Raw genomic sequence first — 16,118 nt, forward strand, 5'->3', positions numbered from 1 at the left:
GCCCTTGCTGGCCTCCCAGCTTCAACTCATTGAATTATTCACCTACACTTCCATCAACCCACCAACCAACTCTCCACACTCCATTGGCTCGCCTTGCCTCACCGTGCCAAGAGCAAAATGTTTTCAAATCTCTTGATGGCCTTGCCCCCAACTTGCCTGAATACTTTTCTCCCACGCAAGCCTCCAGACGACAGTTTCTGACCCATCCGTTGCTCTGCTCCTGATGGCTTGTTCAACGTCCCCAGTGCTACCCTCTCAAATTCTTCATCTAGCTCCTAATCAGTTGTTTGACCGGACTTTCTGTGTTCCATTCCAGCCTCCTGCATTGCCAGATGCTCCCTGTTCATAGTATCTTTTTATTTCTTGTTCCAAAGCACACGGGACGTCTTATTGCTCATAAAGACGACCACATAAATGTGAGCCCAGTTTCACGTGACACTGAACGTTTGGAATTTATTTCCAACCTTTCTTCAATGCTGGTTTAAATCATGTTTCCACTTGAGTTCACATTCTGGGTTTTATGGCTTCTTGTTATCATTCAGTCATCACCCATTTGTGCCCAACTCACCTCTCACTGGCTCTCAAATGGGATGGTAATTTGTTTTTGTACAGTTCAGTGTTTTGAATCTTTTCAAACATGGGAATTCAATTTTCTGGAATGGAAAATTGTGTTGCTGTTATATATGGCTGAAACAAGATCGTTTGGCATTTGACAAGCCACTTCTCAAACTTTATTTAGGTTAAGAAATTGCCCCATTATCCCCCTTACTGCTACAGAAGTCAAAACTGAAATGATTTTCCACAGTGATCATCATGTCTTCACGTGCTCCCACCTCCCTGCAGACCCCGTGTTATTGTCTCACTCGTATGGTAGTGTCACTAGACTAGTAATAGAGGCCCAGGCTCTGGGGACACGGGTTCAAATCCCACCACAGAACAAAGAAAAGTACAGCACAGGAACAGGCCCTTTGGCCCTCCAAGCCCGTGCTGACCATGCTGCCCGTCTAAACTAAAATCTTCTACACTTTCTGGTTCCGTATCCCTCTATTCCCATCCTATTCATGTATTTGTCCAGATACCCCTCAAATGTCACTATCGTCCCTGCTTCCACCACCTCCTCCGGCAGCGAGTTCCAGGCACCCACTACCCTCTGTGTAAACAAAACTTGCCTGGTACATCTCCTCTAAACCTTGCCCCTCGCACCTCATGCCCCCTAGTAGCTGGCAGAATTTAAATTCAAATCTGGAATTGAAAGCAGGTCTAATCATCGGTTGTTGTAAAAACACATCTGGTTCACTAATGGCCTTCAGGGAAGGAAGTCTGCCGTCTTTAGCTGGCCTGGCCTACACGTGACTTTGGATCCCACAGCAATGTGGTTGACTCTTTGGAAATGGCCTAGCCAGCCAGTCAGTTCAAGGGGCAATTCGGGACGGGCAACAAATGCTGGCCCAGCCTGTGACGCCCACGTCCCATGAAAGAATTTTAAAACAATTCTGATTGTTCCATCCAGATCTCTAAATAGTGCAACTATCAACACATATTTGCTAAATATTTTTGAGATTTAACTGGGACATATGATGCTTTTGGCAGAGTAGTCCTGACAGCTGGTGTTGTAGTTTTTTTGCCGGTGTCCTTCCTCCGCTTGCACTACTTGCTGTGTTCCTACAGCGCACGTGGACGATTGAAATGAGAAAAGGCGATTACCCATCGGGTGCTGTCATCCTCATTCCTTGGCCAGAAACCTACACAAGCCATCAGTCCCTGTAGGCGTATAATGTTGAGACAGGGGGGGTTAAGTGGGTTGGTCACGATTTGCAGTTCATTAAAGATTAGCTCGGGCTGGCAACAGGACTTGGGACAGTTATGTAAATTCTGGAGTTATTTGCATTGTAGGAGTCAGTGATGTCCTGAAGTACTGCTTCTCAATAGCCAACGTGAAGGCATTTCCAGCTGCATACTCTGCAAGTGGCTTCCGAGAGCCCATCAAGCTAGGTTATACTCCCACAGTGTGTCGAAGATGAAGCGAGGACGCCACCAGATGGATAATCTGTCTTCTCGCAAACTATCCATCTGGCTCGAGCAAAGCATGTGTATCAAGACAGGTTTCAACAGAGTTTAATTTTTTATTTCAGAGACATGTGGCATGCCAGTCATAATATTTGTCCAAGTAAAGAGATAAATTCAAGATACATATGTATAGCAAAATAATTGGTGGGATACATTTAACTTTAAAAAAAAAAATTGGTTATTATTGACGAATAATTTTCTCTGAATTAATGCTGGTGTTGAATGCAACCTATGGGGTAAGTTAGCTCAGTTGGCTGAGTGGCTAAAGTGTGATGCAGAATAATGCCAATGGTGCTGGCTCAAGGCCCTTACCAACTATGGTAGTTCATGGAGGCCTGCTTTCAATTCTGGCCTTGGGTGTCTGTGTGGAGTTTGCACGTTCTCCCCTTGTCTATGTGGGTTTCCTCCAGGTGCTCCAGTTTCCTCCCACAGTCCAAAAATGTGCAGTGGACTGGCCTTGCTAAATTGCTCCTTCGGTGGGGGTTACAGGGGTAGGGCAGGGGAGTGGGCCTCGGCAGGGTGCTCTTTCAGAGGGTCAGTGCACCGTTTGGCCTCCTGCACTGTAGGGATTCTGTGATCTGACTGCAGCTCATTCTGCTTCTCTGTCCAACTGCTTAAGATGGAAACTGTCTTTCTCTACAAGACAGCTATATGAAGCAGTGACATAAAAACAGCAATGTATTGATCTGCTCAAAATGATCGGCATTTTGGCACATCTGTGGTCAATGATTGCCTTAAAATGAAGTAACTGACATATTCGTGTTATTGTCCAGATTAGTGTCATTTAGTGTGTATCTAAATTAAGTGAAGGAAGAAGAAGTTAATGTGCTCCTGCAATGCTGTGGGAAGGAAATAGGTTAACCAGGTGGCTGCTTTCTCCCCACAAAAATGGGGAAAATATGATTTGGGAGGTAATGTGAAATCTGTTTTATCTGCGTTATATGTTTTCGGAACTTCACTGCCAGTCCCCCCACAAATCATCCGGTTTGATTTCAGCAGAAGTTTTGGGTCGCTGGGTAGCGTGCTTTAATTGTGCATCTCTCTTCAATTGCACCGCAGCCAGGATAGAAGGCGAAGATTTAGCTTGTTCGATTTGCATACCGACAGTTTGATCACGAATTGAAATGCAGTTCAAATGCATTTTTTTTTTCCTGTGACAGTAGCTGAGGGCATTGCAAGGTGTTTGATGTCAACACGAATATAACTCGGGCTTTATTAATCATGGTCTTGCGAGCATCAAAGGTGAGATTCGTAGGTGCTAGGGACAGAATGTTTTTTCACTTCTGTGTGGGAAGTGAATGCTACCAAATAAATTTAGTGTAAACGGTTGCAAATAAAAGTTTCCCGGCCCAGCAACTCTTTAATTTCAGAATTAAATGAGCATCCCTGTTGTGCAAGTGTGAAATTTGCTTTTCGTATTAGTGGGTTTTTTGGCTCGTGTTAAAACTTGCCAATTTAGTTGCAAAATTATGTACAGTCTTTTATTAATTACTCTGGACTCGCTCTGCCAAGGATTTAGTTTGATCATTTGCATGGAGCTCTTGCAGCCGGTAAGAAGGTGATACTTTCATTAACCATCTGTCCAATGTGGATTCAAAGCCATGTTCTACGGGGCTGCACAGTGGTTAGCACCATTGCTTCACAGCTCCAGGGTCCCAGGTTCAATCCCCGGCTTGGGTCACTGTCTGCGTGGCTGCCGATCACGTCCAGGGCTCTCTGCTCAGTCACAGTGAGGGGCCTCAGGTCAGACGATCTTTCTCCCGCTACCGGCTGTTGTGCTTAGCACTGTTACTTCAAAGCGTCAGGGACCCGGGTTCGATTCCGGGCTTGGGCCACTGTCTGGGCGGAGTCTCCCCGTGTCTGCAGGTTAGGTGGATTGGCCATGCTAAATTGCCCTTCGTGAAAAAAAAGGTTAGGTTGGGTTATGGGGATAGGGTGGAGGTATGGGCTTAAGTAGGGTGCTCTTTACAAGGGTTGGTACAGACACGATGGGCCGAATGGTCTCCTTCACTGTAAATTCTATGATTCTAACATCCAGTGACTCTCCGATACGAGATTGCAAACCTGGTTGTACTGTATTCCGGGAGGCTTCATCACGGGCCTGCCATTGACTTCCCGACATGTCAAATTGTCATTCTCATGCCAGTTAACCATCAGTGGCAGCTACAATACCGTCAATGCTCTTGTGTCCCAGAAGCCATTGTACCATTCATGTGATTTTGCCAAAATGCGTGTGAGCCGGGGTCACATTGCAGCCCAGCTGAGAATCTGACTGGGGTCGAGTGAAAGAACAGAATGTCTCTTGTGATTTTTCTCACGGGAATGTCTGACAGAGAGTAAATTTTATTTCTGGATCATTTCAGGGCAGTCCCGTCGGCCTGATAAGCCTTTGGGAATCCCCACCAGCGATTTTATTTTCATAAACTAAATTTATGATAGTTACTTTAATTGCAAGCATGGTGATGAGGATAGACTCCCAAGACCTGTGGGGCGGTTTGGTTTGCTGGGTCGGAGAGGGGTAGCTTTTAATGTTTTACTGCCACCTAAAGGTACTTACAAACGAGCAATGCAGAATCTAGCCATCTTTGTGTACTTTCATATTTCATATAAGACTGGTCCAATATAATCTTGTCTGATTATTGTGTGCACACATATTAGAAATAGTTAAAGGATATTTGTGTTGCTCTCTTTTATGTTTTTAACAAAGGTACAGTAAATGCTTATTTTGCTGTACAGTACTAATTCAGTATTTGTAACTGCAACCTTTTGACAACTCATTTTATGCATGCTCTGTGATGTATGTTGTATACTGCATTCAGGGTTTTTTTTTGTTTTTTTTTCTCCTCACCTACCTGCAATGTACTGCTGTTCCCATGACGCACTTCTGCTTGCTGTTTACCTGTATGTTAATACGCTTGAACCCCATTGGTCCATTGCCATCATATGCTCGCTGCCTGCTATTTAAGACTCAGTCGGCTGTGAAACGACCCCTCGAGGCAACCTTTGACCTGGTACTTTGACCTTTCACCTTCTTGCTTTGCATGCACTGTAGTGATAGTAAAATAGTTTGATAACTTAATAGATTTTATTTTTAATTTTATTATAAATGCTTCTAATTAGATGTTTGTTGAAAGGATATTATGTTCATACTAACTAAATGTCATTAAAAAGCCGCAATTTTAAATGTAAAAAGTTTCTTTTTGGAATGTCAGATATTTGCTTCTTTGCATTTCAGGTATAGCAGCAAATAGCCTTCACTGCACACTATTGAGTGTACATATTATAGTTTAAATTCATGATAATTAATGTGTTTTGATACCATTATGATGTGCGGATTTTGTACCAATCTGCTCCAATTAAATCGTTTAATTGCATTTCCAAATTCCAATATAGTGAGAGTATTTTCATTAAATGTACATTTTTTTGGTTAAGGACCAGTTTCCTTTAAAATAATGCAGACGGGTGTTCTGCAATGTAATAATTTTGAGTATCACAGCATTGCTTGTATTTTTTTTTTAAAAACTACATTTGTACCTTTTTGCAGAAAACTTGTCGTCAGGCAAAAGTGTTTTCCGTGCTACTTTGACTAATACAATACTTTCGGTGCATGACAGGAATTTCATATTGCCTTCTCTGTATATCACACTTGTCTTACTAAATCCCTCGTTCACAGGCCTTCCCACCTGGTGTCCTTCACCACTTACCAAAGAGACCAGCCCTTGAAAAAAGCAATGGCACCAGCACAATCTTTAATCCTAGTGTTTTGCACTACCAACAGGCGCTAGCCAATGCACAAATGCAGCAGCCAACATTTTTTCCAACAGGTACGTTCCATTCACCATTACTGGGAGTATTATAACACTGCGCTGTTGACTTGATCGCATAAAATAATATCGCCGTTACCGCATGAGTTAAATGTTCAAAAATGTATTTCTGATTGGTACGCCTCAACTTTGCTTCGTGCTAGCACTTGCAACTGCATGTTACATGAGGGTAAAAATGGCTTTAAATACTGTGCTTAATTTATTCCGATGGGGCAAGCCTCAACGTAAAGCACCTTTGATGTACTTTAATACCTGCCCTTCCTTTGAATGTTTCCATTGAACCCAGTTCAAATTATGTGAATCATTCATTTGTTTGAAATTGCATTAAATCACTTGGTGGCAGGTTGTGTTTCTATGTGGATGGTCTTTAGGGACAGCTTCACTGTACTTTTCATCAAAAAGAATTTCTGTAAATATTACATTTGTGATGATAGACGTACCTGAAGCTGTTTTAAAAACAAATAATTTTCTTGAGATCAGTACTTGCAAAATACCTGCATATTTCATTTAAAAGATCACACCATGTCAACCAGTAACACTTAACATCAAAGGATTGTTTAGTAGTTTTTAGATATGCTATATTTTGACATCTTTAAAGCTTCTTGATTTTCTGTGCATAGTGCTGATGATGTGCAGCTTTTAAGCCTAATGCCTTTGTTGCTAGTAACTGATTAGCACCACTGATAAACCTCCCTAACTATCCCTTCAGCTATTAAATGTCAATTAAAGTATTCAAATGGCATAGTCTGAGAGAACTCTATTTAAATATTAACAGATGAGTCTGTGGGTTTTTTTTCATTCTAATCGGCATTTAAAATCCCACCCCACAGAAGACAGAGAGTTGGCCCATCGTGTCATTGCCAGCCCTTTAAAGCAACTAACCAATTTAGTCCCACCCCAATGCCCTTCATTTCTTGCAGGGGCGGCAGGGTGGCACAGTGGTTAGCACTGCTGCCTCACAGCACCAGGGACCCGGGTTCAATTCCAGCCTTGGGTGACTGCCTCTGTGGAGTCTGCATGTTCTCCTCGTGTCTGTGTGGGTTTCCTCCGGGTGCTCCGGTTTCCCCCCACAGCCAAAATGTGTGCAGGTTGGGTGAATTGTCCATTGCTAAATTGCCCCTTAGTGTCCAAAGATGTGCAGGTTAGGTGGGGTTACGGGGATAGGGTGAGGGAGTGCGCTGAAGTAGCGTACTGTATCAGAGGATCTGTGCAGACTCGATGGGCTGAATGGCCTCCTGCACTGTAGGGATTCTACTCAATGATTTTCAATCCCTCTAAAAATAATCAGTCACTTCTGCTAAACCATGATAAATTCTTTATTGGTGAAAGAAAATCCACGGTGATAAATTTAAGTATTTTCTGTAAACTATGCTACCACAGGAGCAATAATATCTGCATTTTAATGTTTGAATCTTCTTTTCCTAACCTTTATTATTCTTGAGGAAATGCAAAAATATACACTCGAGCTAGGCCAACAAAATTATTTAATTAATGTGAAATGCCTTGAATACCCAGCTGCAATGCAAAACAATTGTATTTTAATTCCAGTAGTTGACCCATTGAAATATTAATGGGATATAAACATAAGAAAAATACTTGAAAAATATTGATCCATTGATTAAATGGCAATTTGTTGACATGGAAATCGATGGAGAGTGTTTCGCTGTCAACATCATTGCTGCAAATTTAGTAAATATGATTCATTCAGAATTGCTAATTATATTTGGTGTGCGCTTTTTAAACTGTACAGCAAATTAGTCTAAATTTAAAATAAATAATATTGCTGATGATCAAATTGCATGGAAATTAATCTTTTTGTTAGTTATGCAAACAAGTACTAACTCAGAGCAGAGTCCAGATCTAATGAAAATTTTTATTATGAATCTGTTCTTCAGATTTCATTTAATAAAACATATTGCCATATAATATTAAAAATAGACACTTTAATATTACTGTGCATCAGTTAGCTCAATTGGCCAGAGTGTGGTGCAGAGTGACGCCGACCGCAACATATCAATCCCTATTCTGGCTGCGGTAGTTCATGGAGCTCTGACACGTCCCACACTTGATGTGGTGTGTTGCACCCCAAGCTTTATAGGCCTTTCATGGGCTTTGGCTAATTATCAGTGCCATTAGCCTATAATATTTCAAGAGATACAACTGTTTTGTGACTTTATCCTCAAACATAGTTCAGAGTAGTGTACAATCAACCATGCTCTGAATGAGATCACCAGCCCCTGCTTTCTGCTTTTAGCGCAGTCTCTCAAGCTTTTGTTTATATTTGCAACTGTCTCAAAGGACATTAAAACTCAAAATAGCCCTAGTTTCACCTCTGCTTTCATTGTGCTTTCACCACATGTTCTGCTCTCGGATATCAATGTTCTGTATGTCCCCTGGATTATCACAAGGACTTCAATTATGTTTTTAAAAAAGAGCATGTTACTGAAGAACTCTGCTTGGTGTAAAAATAAATTACTGTACCTCATTTAAAAAAAAAAAAAATGAATTTCTAAGTGGGAATAGGAGCATTTTGCATTTTGAGCTGAATCTAGCAGTGTTTAAAAACTAACAGAGATGTGGAAGTTTGTTTTTCAATGAATTGGCTTTGTGATCTAACACTAACCATGCATTTTTGATACTTTTTTTCCCCCCTCCCAAATTCACCTTTCTAAATGTTCCACTGCATGGTTGCAGGGTCGGTGTTTTGCATGACTCCTCCGGCTACAACTGTTGGTAGGTTTTACCTTTTGTTTCCTAACCTTGAATGTAATGATATTTTAGTGAGAAGCTTTTTCTTTTGTTTTGGTTCATCCTAAACACTTTAATTTGCCATGAAAATAAATATGTGCGTCAAAATGGAGAATTAAATCTTCAGTGTTATTTCTTGGGTTAACCTGAAACTGAAGAAGTTAATTTTAATCCGGAGCACGATAGAATTTGTTGCACACCTCCGTTTTGAACTAAGATTATAATCGCCGTGTGCATTTTTGATACAATAGTTAAGAATTAGGGAAAGGTGATAAATTACAATTTTGAGTGACACAAGTTGCTGTATCAAATCACGGCATGCTTTTACCTGTTGTCTTGAATTTATGACTGACGTTTTGGAACAAAGACTGGCTGAGAAACGTTGTTTGTTTTTTGCAGTCCATGTGGTGGGTATATTCCGCATCCATAATCTATAGCCTGTGAGGCCATAGTTGGGAATAGAAAACCTGTAGTACAATTAGCGTGAAATCCAATGTTCCGTCGTAAAATCCTTCTATATATAAATATCTCTTTAAGCATCTTGGTTTTACTTGATAACATTGAACCTGTTCAAAGTAAGTTAGAGAATCAAGTCTTAATATATTATGTATCAGAGTCTCCCAGAGAAGTTCAGGAAGGTACATTCTTAAAAAACCTCTCTTACTAATGAACATTTGAAAGCAACAAAACCTATCGCCGGCATCATGGACTTTATTTGACCCATCTTTTTTCAAAGGGTTTTAAGTCCATAAAAGTTAAAGTAATGCCAAAAGAAAGGAGGAGAGTTGAAGAATATTTGCAGTTACTTTCTCCCCAAGCCCCTAGCTTCCTATTGTATGTTCTCTGGGAAACACTGATTATGTTGGCATTGGTCCTTTTTAATTGTGATTGTAATAAGCTTTTTCCTTTCTCTTTTTTTTAAATTTTCTCCCATGCTTCCTTGCTTTGCATTATGATTGCATGTCACCCGCTGGTGTAACCTCCTCCTCCCTCCACGATGGCTTTCTGCTATGTGATATCTGCCATGCCCAAACAAAACAAACCCACATGGTCACGGTTGCCATGTGCCGCACCCTTCTGTTCATTGCTTCCATGGTTCCCTTCCTGAAAGTACCCTTGATGCACAGTGCTACGCCCGCCACTGTCTCTGCAGCAACAACACCTGCCACAAGCGTTCCCTTCGCCGCAGCAGCTACAGCCAATCAGGTTTGCTTCTTTTACAGCTTTCTTTCATAAACCCTCCCCCCGCCCCCCACCCCACAACTCTAAACGAGCGCTCGTTTCTGAACCTTGCCAAAATTCTGAATGACCCGATTGCGGGGGAAACCAAATTAAATAGTTGCAGCAGGTGCTTGTTTAGAGTTGTCATTTATCCCAGACAACAGTATGTTTTTTGTGTGTTCTGTGCTGCATTATTTTTCATTAATTTCAACCTCGCTGTACTAATCACATTTTTTGTTAAAGTTCATTAAAACAACATCGAACTGTTGTTGCGCCATGCAGCAAAACATAATTTATTAAGTAAACATTTTGATGTGAACACAAAAATTGGAAAATATTTCAATCCTTCTGGAGAAGTTCCTTTGTTCCTGAACATGCCATCTATTTTAGAGAAAATTTGTTGGTTTTTTTCTTTTAGAACTACAGAACTGCGTTTTCAATGTAACTTTTCACATTTCTGTAAGTGAATCAAAATGGCATGATGAGTCAATACTGTTTTATATTGATGTATGTGCAAATACCTTGTGTTTTTTTGCAAGAATTTATCTTGGAAATGTGAGAAATTGGTTATTCAATGGAAGCAGGAGTAGTGTTTACTTTGTCGGCAGAAAGGTGCAAGTTGTAAATTAGCTGTACCTAAAGTCCACTGCTGCAGTTGGATGGTTTTTTTCTATTAACTCGTAAAACGGGCTTTTGAATGGAGTGTTGAAATGTATTATGTGGACCCTTCTTCGAGGGGAAGAGGGAAGATTGCTTTCATCAAACCTGTTGGACGTCAGCAGCCAGCAAGAATTCCAGCACCACGTTGGTCACACTTTCTCTGTCGAAGGCAGGGTAGCAATGGCTGATTTCTAGGGTCTGTTGATGCTCATTGCAGCAGTCTCTCCGAAGTCTTCCTGTTGTCTCTATAACTATTTTTATCCTGTTTCTACACCTCCGCATGTTACGGAATATACAGAAAGATAAAATAATGACCATAAAAATTGATAGCTCTAGCTTCAATTAAGTCTTGCTAATACAAAAAATTTGGAATTTGGTGCTTTTCTTTGACTTTGACCTTTGTTTAAAATTACTGTACCATTATGAAAAAACATACACTCAGTTTTGTGTGCACTTTCTTTCTGTACCGCACCACCCTTAAAAACACATTTGTTTTCTGAGAAATACATGCGCTTCAATGCTTATATTATCAAACAGCCCTGGCTACTACCAACTTTTAATGTGCTTCAATAAAGAAGTCTGAGGAATAGGCCAGAAAACTACAGTCCGCTCAGTCTGACTTCAGTGGTGACACTTAGGCACAATTGATCAGGGATAGTCAGCATGGGCTTGTTAGGGGAAGACCGTATCTTACTAACTTTAATAGAATTTTTTGCGGAAGTAACAAGGAGGATTGATTGATGGAAGTAGTATATTGGATATTGGGGCTGTTTAGCTCACAGGGCTAATCGCTGGCTTTGAAAGCAGACCAAAGCAAGCCAGCAGCACGGTTCGATTCCCGTAACAGCCTCCCCGAACAGGCGCCAGAATGTGGCGACTAGGGGCTTTACACAGTAACTTCATTTGAAGCCTACTCGTGACAATAAGCGATTTTCATTTCATTTTCATTTCATATTGTCTATATGGATTTCAGTGAGGCTTTTTTACACGATCCCACATGGCAGGCTGGTCAGAAAATTGAGATCTCATCGGATGCAGAAGAAGGTGGCAGGTTGGATCCCAAAATCGGCTCGGTGAGGAAACAAAGGATAATGGTCGATGGATGATTTTGCAAATAGCAAAAGGTTTCCACCGGGTTCAGTGTTGTCACCCTTGTTGTTTGTGGTACATTTTGATGATTTACTTAAATGTGGGAGACACAATTGGGTAGTTTGCAGTGGAAACAAAAACTGGCCGCATAGTTGATAGTGGAACGGATAGCTGTCTACTCCAGAATAATATCAGTGGCTTGGCTGATTGGGCAGACAGGGTCAAATGGAATTCAATCTGGAAAAATGTATTTGGGGAGGGTAAACGAATCAAGGGAATACTCAATAAACGGCAAGATATTGAGAGGGGTTGAGGAAGTGAGACACATTGGAATGCATGTCCACAGGCCCTTGAAGATAGCAGGACAGGTGGACAAGGTGGTCAACAAAGCTTTCCTTTATTGGACAAGGCATCAAAGACAAAAGCAGGGATGTAATGCTGGAACTATGTAAAACGCTGGTTAGGTCACAGTTGGAGTTTTGTGTCCCACATTACAGGAAGGGCACAGCTGCTCTGGAGAGAGAGCAGAGAAGATTCACAAGAATGTTGCCAGGGCTTGAAAATTGCAGTTATGATTAGAGATTGGATAGTCGAGAGTTGTTTTTCACGGAACAGAGGAGGCTAAGGGATGACCTAATTTAGGTTTTTTAAAAAAAAAATAATTGGGGTAGACAGGATAGAACTTGCTTCCTCTAGCTGAGGCGTCAGTTACCAGGTGGCATAGATTTAAGATGATTGGTAGAAGGATTTGAGGCGTCATGAGAAAATATCTTCCCCCCCCCCCCCCCCCCGAGGGTGGTGACGTCTGGCAGTCACCAAAACTGGTGGTCGAGGCTGAAACTCTCAACTCATTTAAAAGGTACCTGGATCTGCATCTGGAGTGTTGTAAACTGCAAGGCTACGGACCAGGTGCAGGTAAATTGTACTAAAATGAGCGACTAGTTTCTATTTTTTCTCTCTGTTTCGGATGGCGCAGACACATTGAACTGAATGGCCTCTTTCTGCACCCTGACATTTCTGTGGTCCTGGGTAGAAAAGCCTAGTTTTGATCACAGCTGAAATATATTGCAGAATGTTGACTTAACTTTAAAAATATTCTTAAGTTTAAAATGAAACAGGGCAGCACGGTGGCCTAGTGGTTAGCACAACCGCCTCACGGCGCTGAGGTCCCAGGTTCGATCCCGGCTCTGGGTCACTGTCCGTGTGGAGTTTGCACGTTCTCCCCGTGTCTGCGTGGGTTTCGCCCCCACAACCCAAAAATGTGCAGAGTAGGTGGATTGGCCACGCTAAATTGCCCCTTAATTGGAAAAAATAATTGGCTAATCTAAATTTTCAAAAAAAAATAAAAAAGTTTAAAATGAAACATCAGTAAAGTATTCTTAATTCTAAACAGTGGTTCGTATGCTGTTACAGGTGTTTGATTCCATATAGCTGAGTGAAAGAAGGAAAAGCTAAATCTTGAATGAGGAATTTGCACCTTTCCTACTTGCATGAGCCAGGAAGCAAAGTGGAAATGGGGCATGGTATCAAAACATATATATCATTTTCTCTTAAGAGATCACAGTTTGACCTTTTTATATTTATTTTTGCTTCAAAGCCATTCTTGTCATCATAGTTGATGGTGGGGCAACATGGTGGCACAGTGGTTAGCATTGCTGCCTATGGCACTGAGGACCCGGGTTCGAATCCTGGCCCTGGGTCACTGACCGTGTGGAGTTTGCACATTCTCCCTGTGTCTGCATGGGTTTCGCCCCCACAACCCAAAGATGTGCAGGATAGGTGAATTGGCCACGCTAAATTACCCCTTAATTGGAAAAAATAATGGGGTACTCTAAATTTTTTTTTAAATCATAGTTGATGGTATGATTTAGATTTATTTTTGGTTGCTCAATTGCACAAAGCTGCATGTGCACCATGTAGATTTTGAAAAAGGTGAAGCTTTGAGGCTTGTACAGTAGGTTTCAAAGCTGCGTTGAATCTTCTGGCTTTAGGGGCGGCACGGTGGTGCAGTGGTTATCACTGCTGCCTACGGCACTGAAGACCCGGGTTCGATCCTGGCCCCGGGTCACTGTCCGTGTGGAGTTTGCACATTCACCCCGTGTCTCCGTGGGTTTCACCCCCACAACACAAAGATGTGCAGGTCAGGTGGTTTGGCCACACTAAATTGCACCTTAATTGGAAAACAAAATAATTGGGTACTCTAAATTTATTTTAAAAAAAGGGAATCCACTGACTTTAGTCCTTTGTTTATCACCCCTTCCGAGCTAGAACTACCTTTTTAGATTTCATGTTTTGAGCCCAGGTCTGGTTTCCCCAGCCTCAGGCAGGGCTCCACTGTGATGAAGCGCAACAGATGATTTTCCAAGCCTTTCTGACTCAGTGGATGAAGATTTGATCTTGGTTTCATTGCACCCACGTTATTTTGGACGCTGAAACGACGGTGTTTGTTCCGTTTTCATCTTTTAGTAGTTTTTTTTGTATCCCTTTTGATTTAGAATTATTGCAATGAGTCACAATGTTAGTCTGCGGATACAGCAAGTAATTAAGAAGGGTAATGGAATGCTGTTCTTTATTCCGAGAGAAATTGAGGAACATTAAAAAATAAAGATGTTATGCTCCAGTTTATGCAGGGCACCTTAAATACGGCGCAGTTTTGCTCTCCTTATTTAAGGAAAGGTGTAAATGCATTTGAAGGCGATTTACTAGATTGATGCCTGGAATTAGTGGGTTTCCTCGGGAGGAAAAGTAGGACTGGAGTTATAAAAGTGAGGGGTGACTTGATTGATGTATACAAGATCCTGAACGGTCTTGACAAGGGCATGGAAAAACAGTTTACTCTTCTGGGTGAGTCAAGAACGAGGAGAGCTGTTTTAAAATTAGGGGTCACCCTTTTGAGGAGGGAAATGAGAATTTATTTTCTGAGGTTCTTGCGACTTTGGAACATTCTGCCTCGGTGGTAGAAGTGGGGTCACTAAATATTTTTGAGGCAGAGGTAGATAGTTTCTCGAGAAAAGAGCCCCAACCTATTCATTCTTTTCTGGCAATTATAACTTCGATTCTGATATCACCCTTGTAAATCATTTTTTTTAAATTGCAGCTTCTCTTTTAGCTCTATCTCCTTTTTTGTAATATGGAGACCACACAGTACCATTGTACTCCCAAGTGTAGTCTAACGAAGGTCCAATGAAAGTTGTACATAATTTCTCTGCTTTTAGTTCTATTCACATGGAAATGAAGCTCCATGCTTTGTTTGCGTTTGTTATGTCCATTATTAGCATGATTTGAGTGTCTGTACTAAAGGATCCTTCCACTTTAATACACCGTTCAGACACATATTTTCCAAACAGATATGGTTCCTTATTCCTTCTGTCAAAATAGGCATCTCCTGTTCACTCGCATATTTTATTTATACTTGTGTTACGTAGAATCCCTACAGTGCAGAAAGAGGCCATTCAGCCCATCACGTCTGCACTGACCCTTTGAGAAAGCACCCTACCTAGGCTCAATTACCTGTCCTATCCCTGTAACATCACCCAATGTTTGGACACTAAGGGGCAATTTAGCACGGCCAATCTACCTAACCTGCACATCTTTGGACTGTGGGAGGAAACTGGAGCACCCGGAGGAAACCCAAGCAGGCATATGTATAGAAATGCGTTTGCCCAAATACATACATATTCCGTAATTCTAAGCATTGTCGTATCTTTTCGCATTCTTCCTCGGGTTAAACCACGCCATCTCCCCCACTCTCACTCTCCCACTCTCACTCCCCAGTCTCCAAATTTTTCGTGATTCACAAAGTTCAAAATTGTAATTCATCATTTGAGCATATGGATAACCACCCCTCCAGACATTTAGTTGATCACCTGATGGCATCCTTACTGAAAGTTTAAACTAAAGACAATTATATATTCCCAGAATTTAACTTCCTATGGAGTTATTAGGAAATTAGATGTTTAAATTTCAGAATTTGTAATATTTGGTATCAAACTCCCTTAATTGAATCAAAATGTTTGAATTATGCCAGGTAAAACCTTTCTCCCCTAAATATACCAGCGTGGATTTTTTTTTTTAGATAACACCTTTTAAAAGTTGGAGAATTTGAATCAATGTTTTCAGAAATCCCTACGTTGATCCAGCAGTAATGATTGATCATCATGTTGCCAATGTCAACGGTTAAACATACTTGCTACTTTTAATGCTATTTCATTCCAATAACATTTTCAGAATCGAACACTGGGAGGAAAAAAGTTCTATTCCATCTGTAGGAGAAGTCAAGCAATCTGTTCTCAAACAATATAAACCATGTTGAGCAACGGGTTGTTCCAGAGCATTTCTCAAGTGCCAGTGTTATTCTTAAACCATTGTGCATCATTACGGGCGATTGGTTATCAATAGGATTTCTTAAGTTTGTATTTGCTTGGAACTCTGCAAGTTTCAATGGTTATCAAAAGAATGAACTGTAACTTTATTGCTGCATTTGAAAGCAGAACTGTTGACACATCACAA

General features: G+C 41.1%; 1 protein-coding gene across 9 annotated transcripts in view; it reads left to right on the forward strand.

Annotated features, from left to right (window-relative positions):
* Window positions 1–16,118, forward strand: part of mbnl2 (muscleblind-like splicing regulator 2) — a 109,388-nt gene that overhangs the window by 77,864 nt on the left and 15,406 nt on the right. For 5 of the 9 annotated variants that reach the window (XM_038818798.1, XM_038818794.1, XM_038818797.1 and 2 more), the window contains 3 exons: window positions 5,034–5,078; window positions 5,741–5,891; window positions 8,586–8,624. In XM_038818798.1, the coding sequence (XP_038674726.1) occupies window positions 5,034–5,078; window positions 5,741–5,891; window positions 8,586–8,624 (235 nt within the window). Of the gene's footprint in view, window positions 1–5,033; window positions 5,079–5,740; window positions 5,892–8,585; window positions 8,625–9,750; window positions 9,846–16,118 lie in introns of all 9 variants that reach the window. The other 4 variants (XM_038818801.1, XM_038818800.1, XM_038818803.1 and 1 more) reach the window with 3 other exon arrangements.

Source organism: Scyliorhinus canicula, chromosome 14, assembly GCF_902713615.1.
Source record: "Scyliorhinus canicula chromosome 14, sScyCan1.1, whole genome shotgun sequence".
Taxonomy (NCBI): domain Eukaryota; kingdom Metazoa; phylum Chordata; class Chondrichthyes; order Carcharhiniformes; family Scyliorhinidae; genus Scyliorhinus; species Scyliorhinus canicula.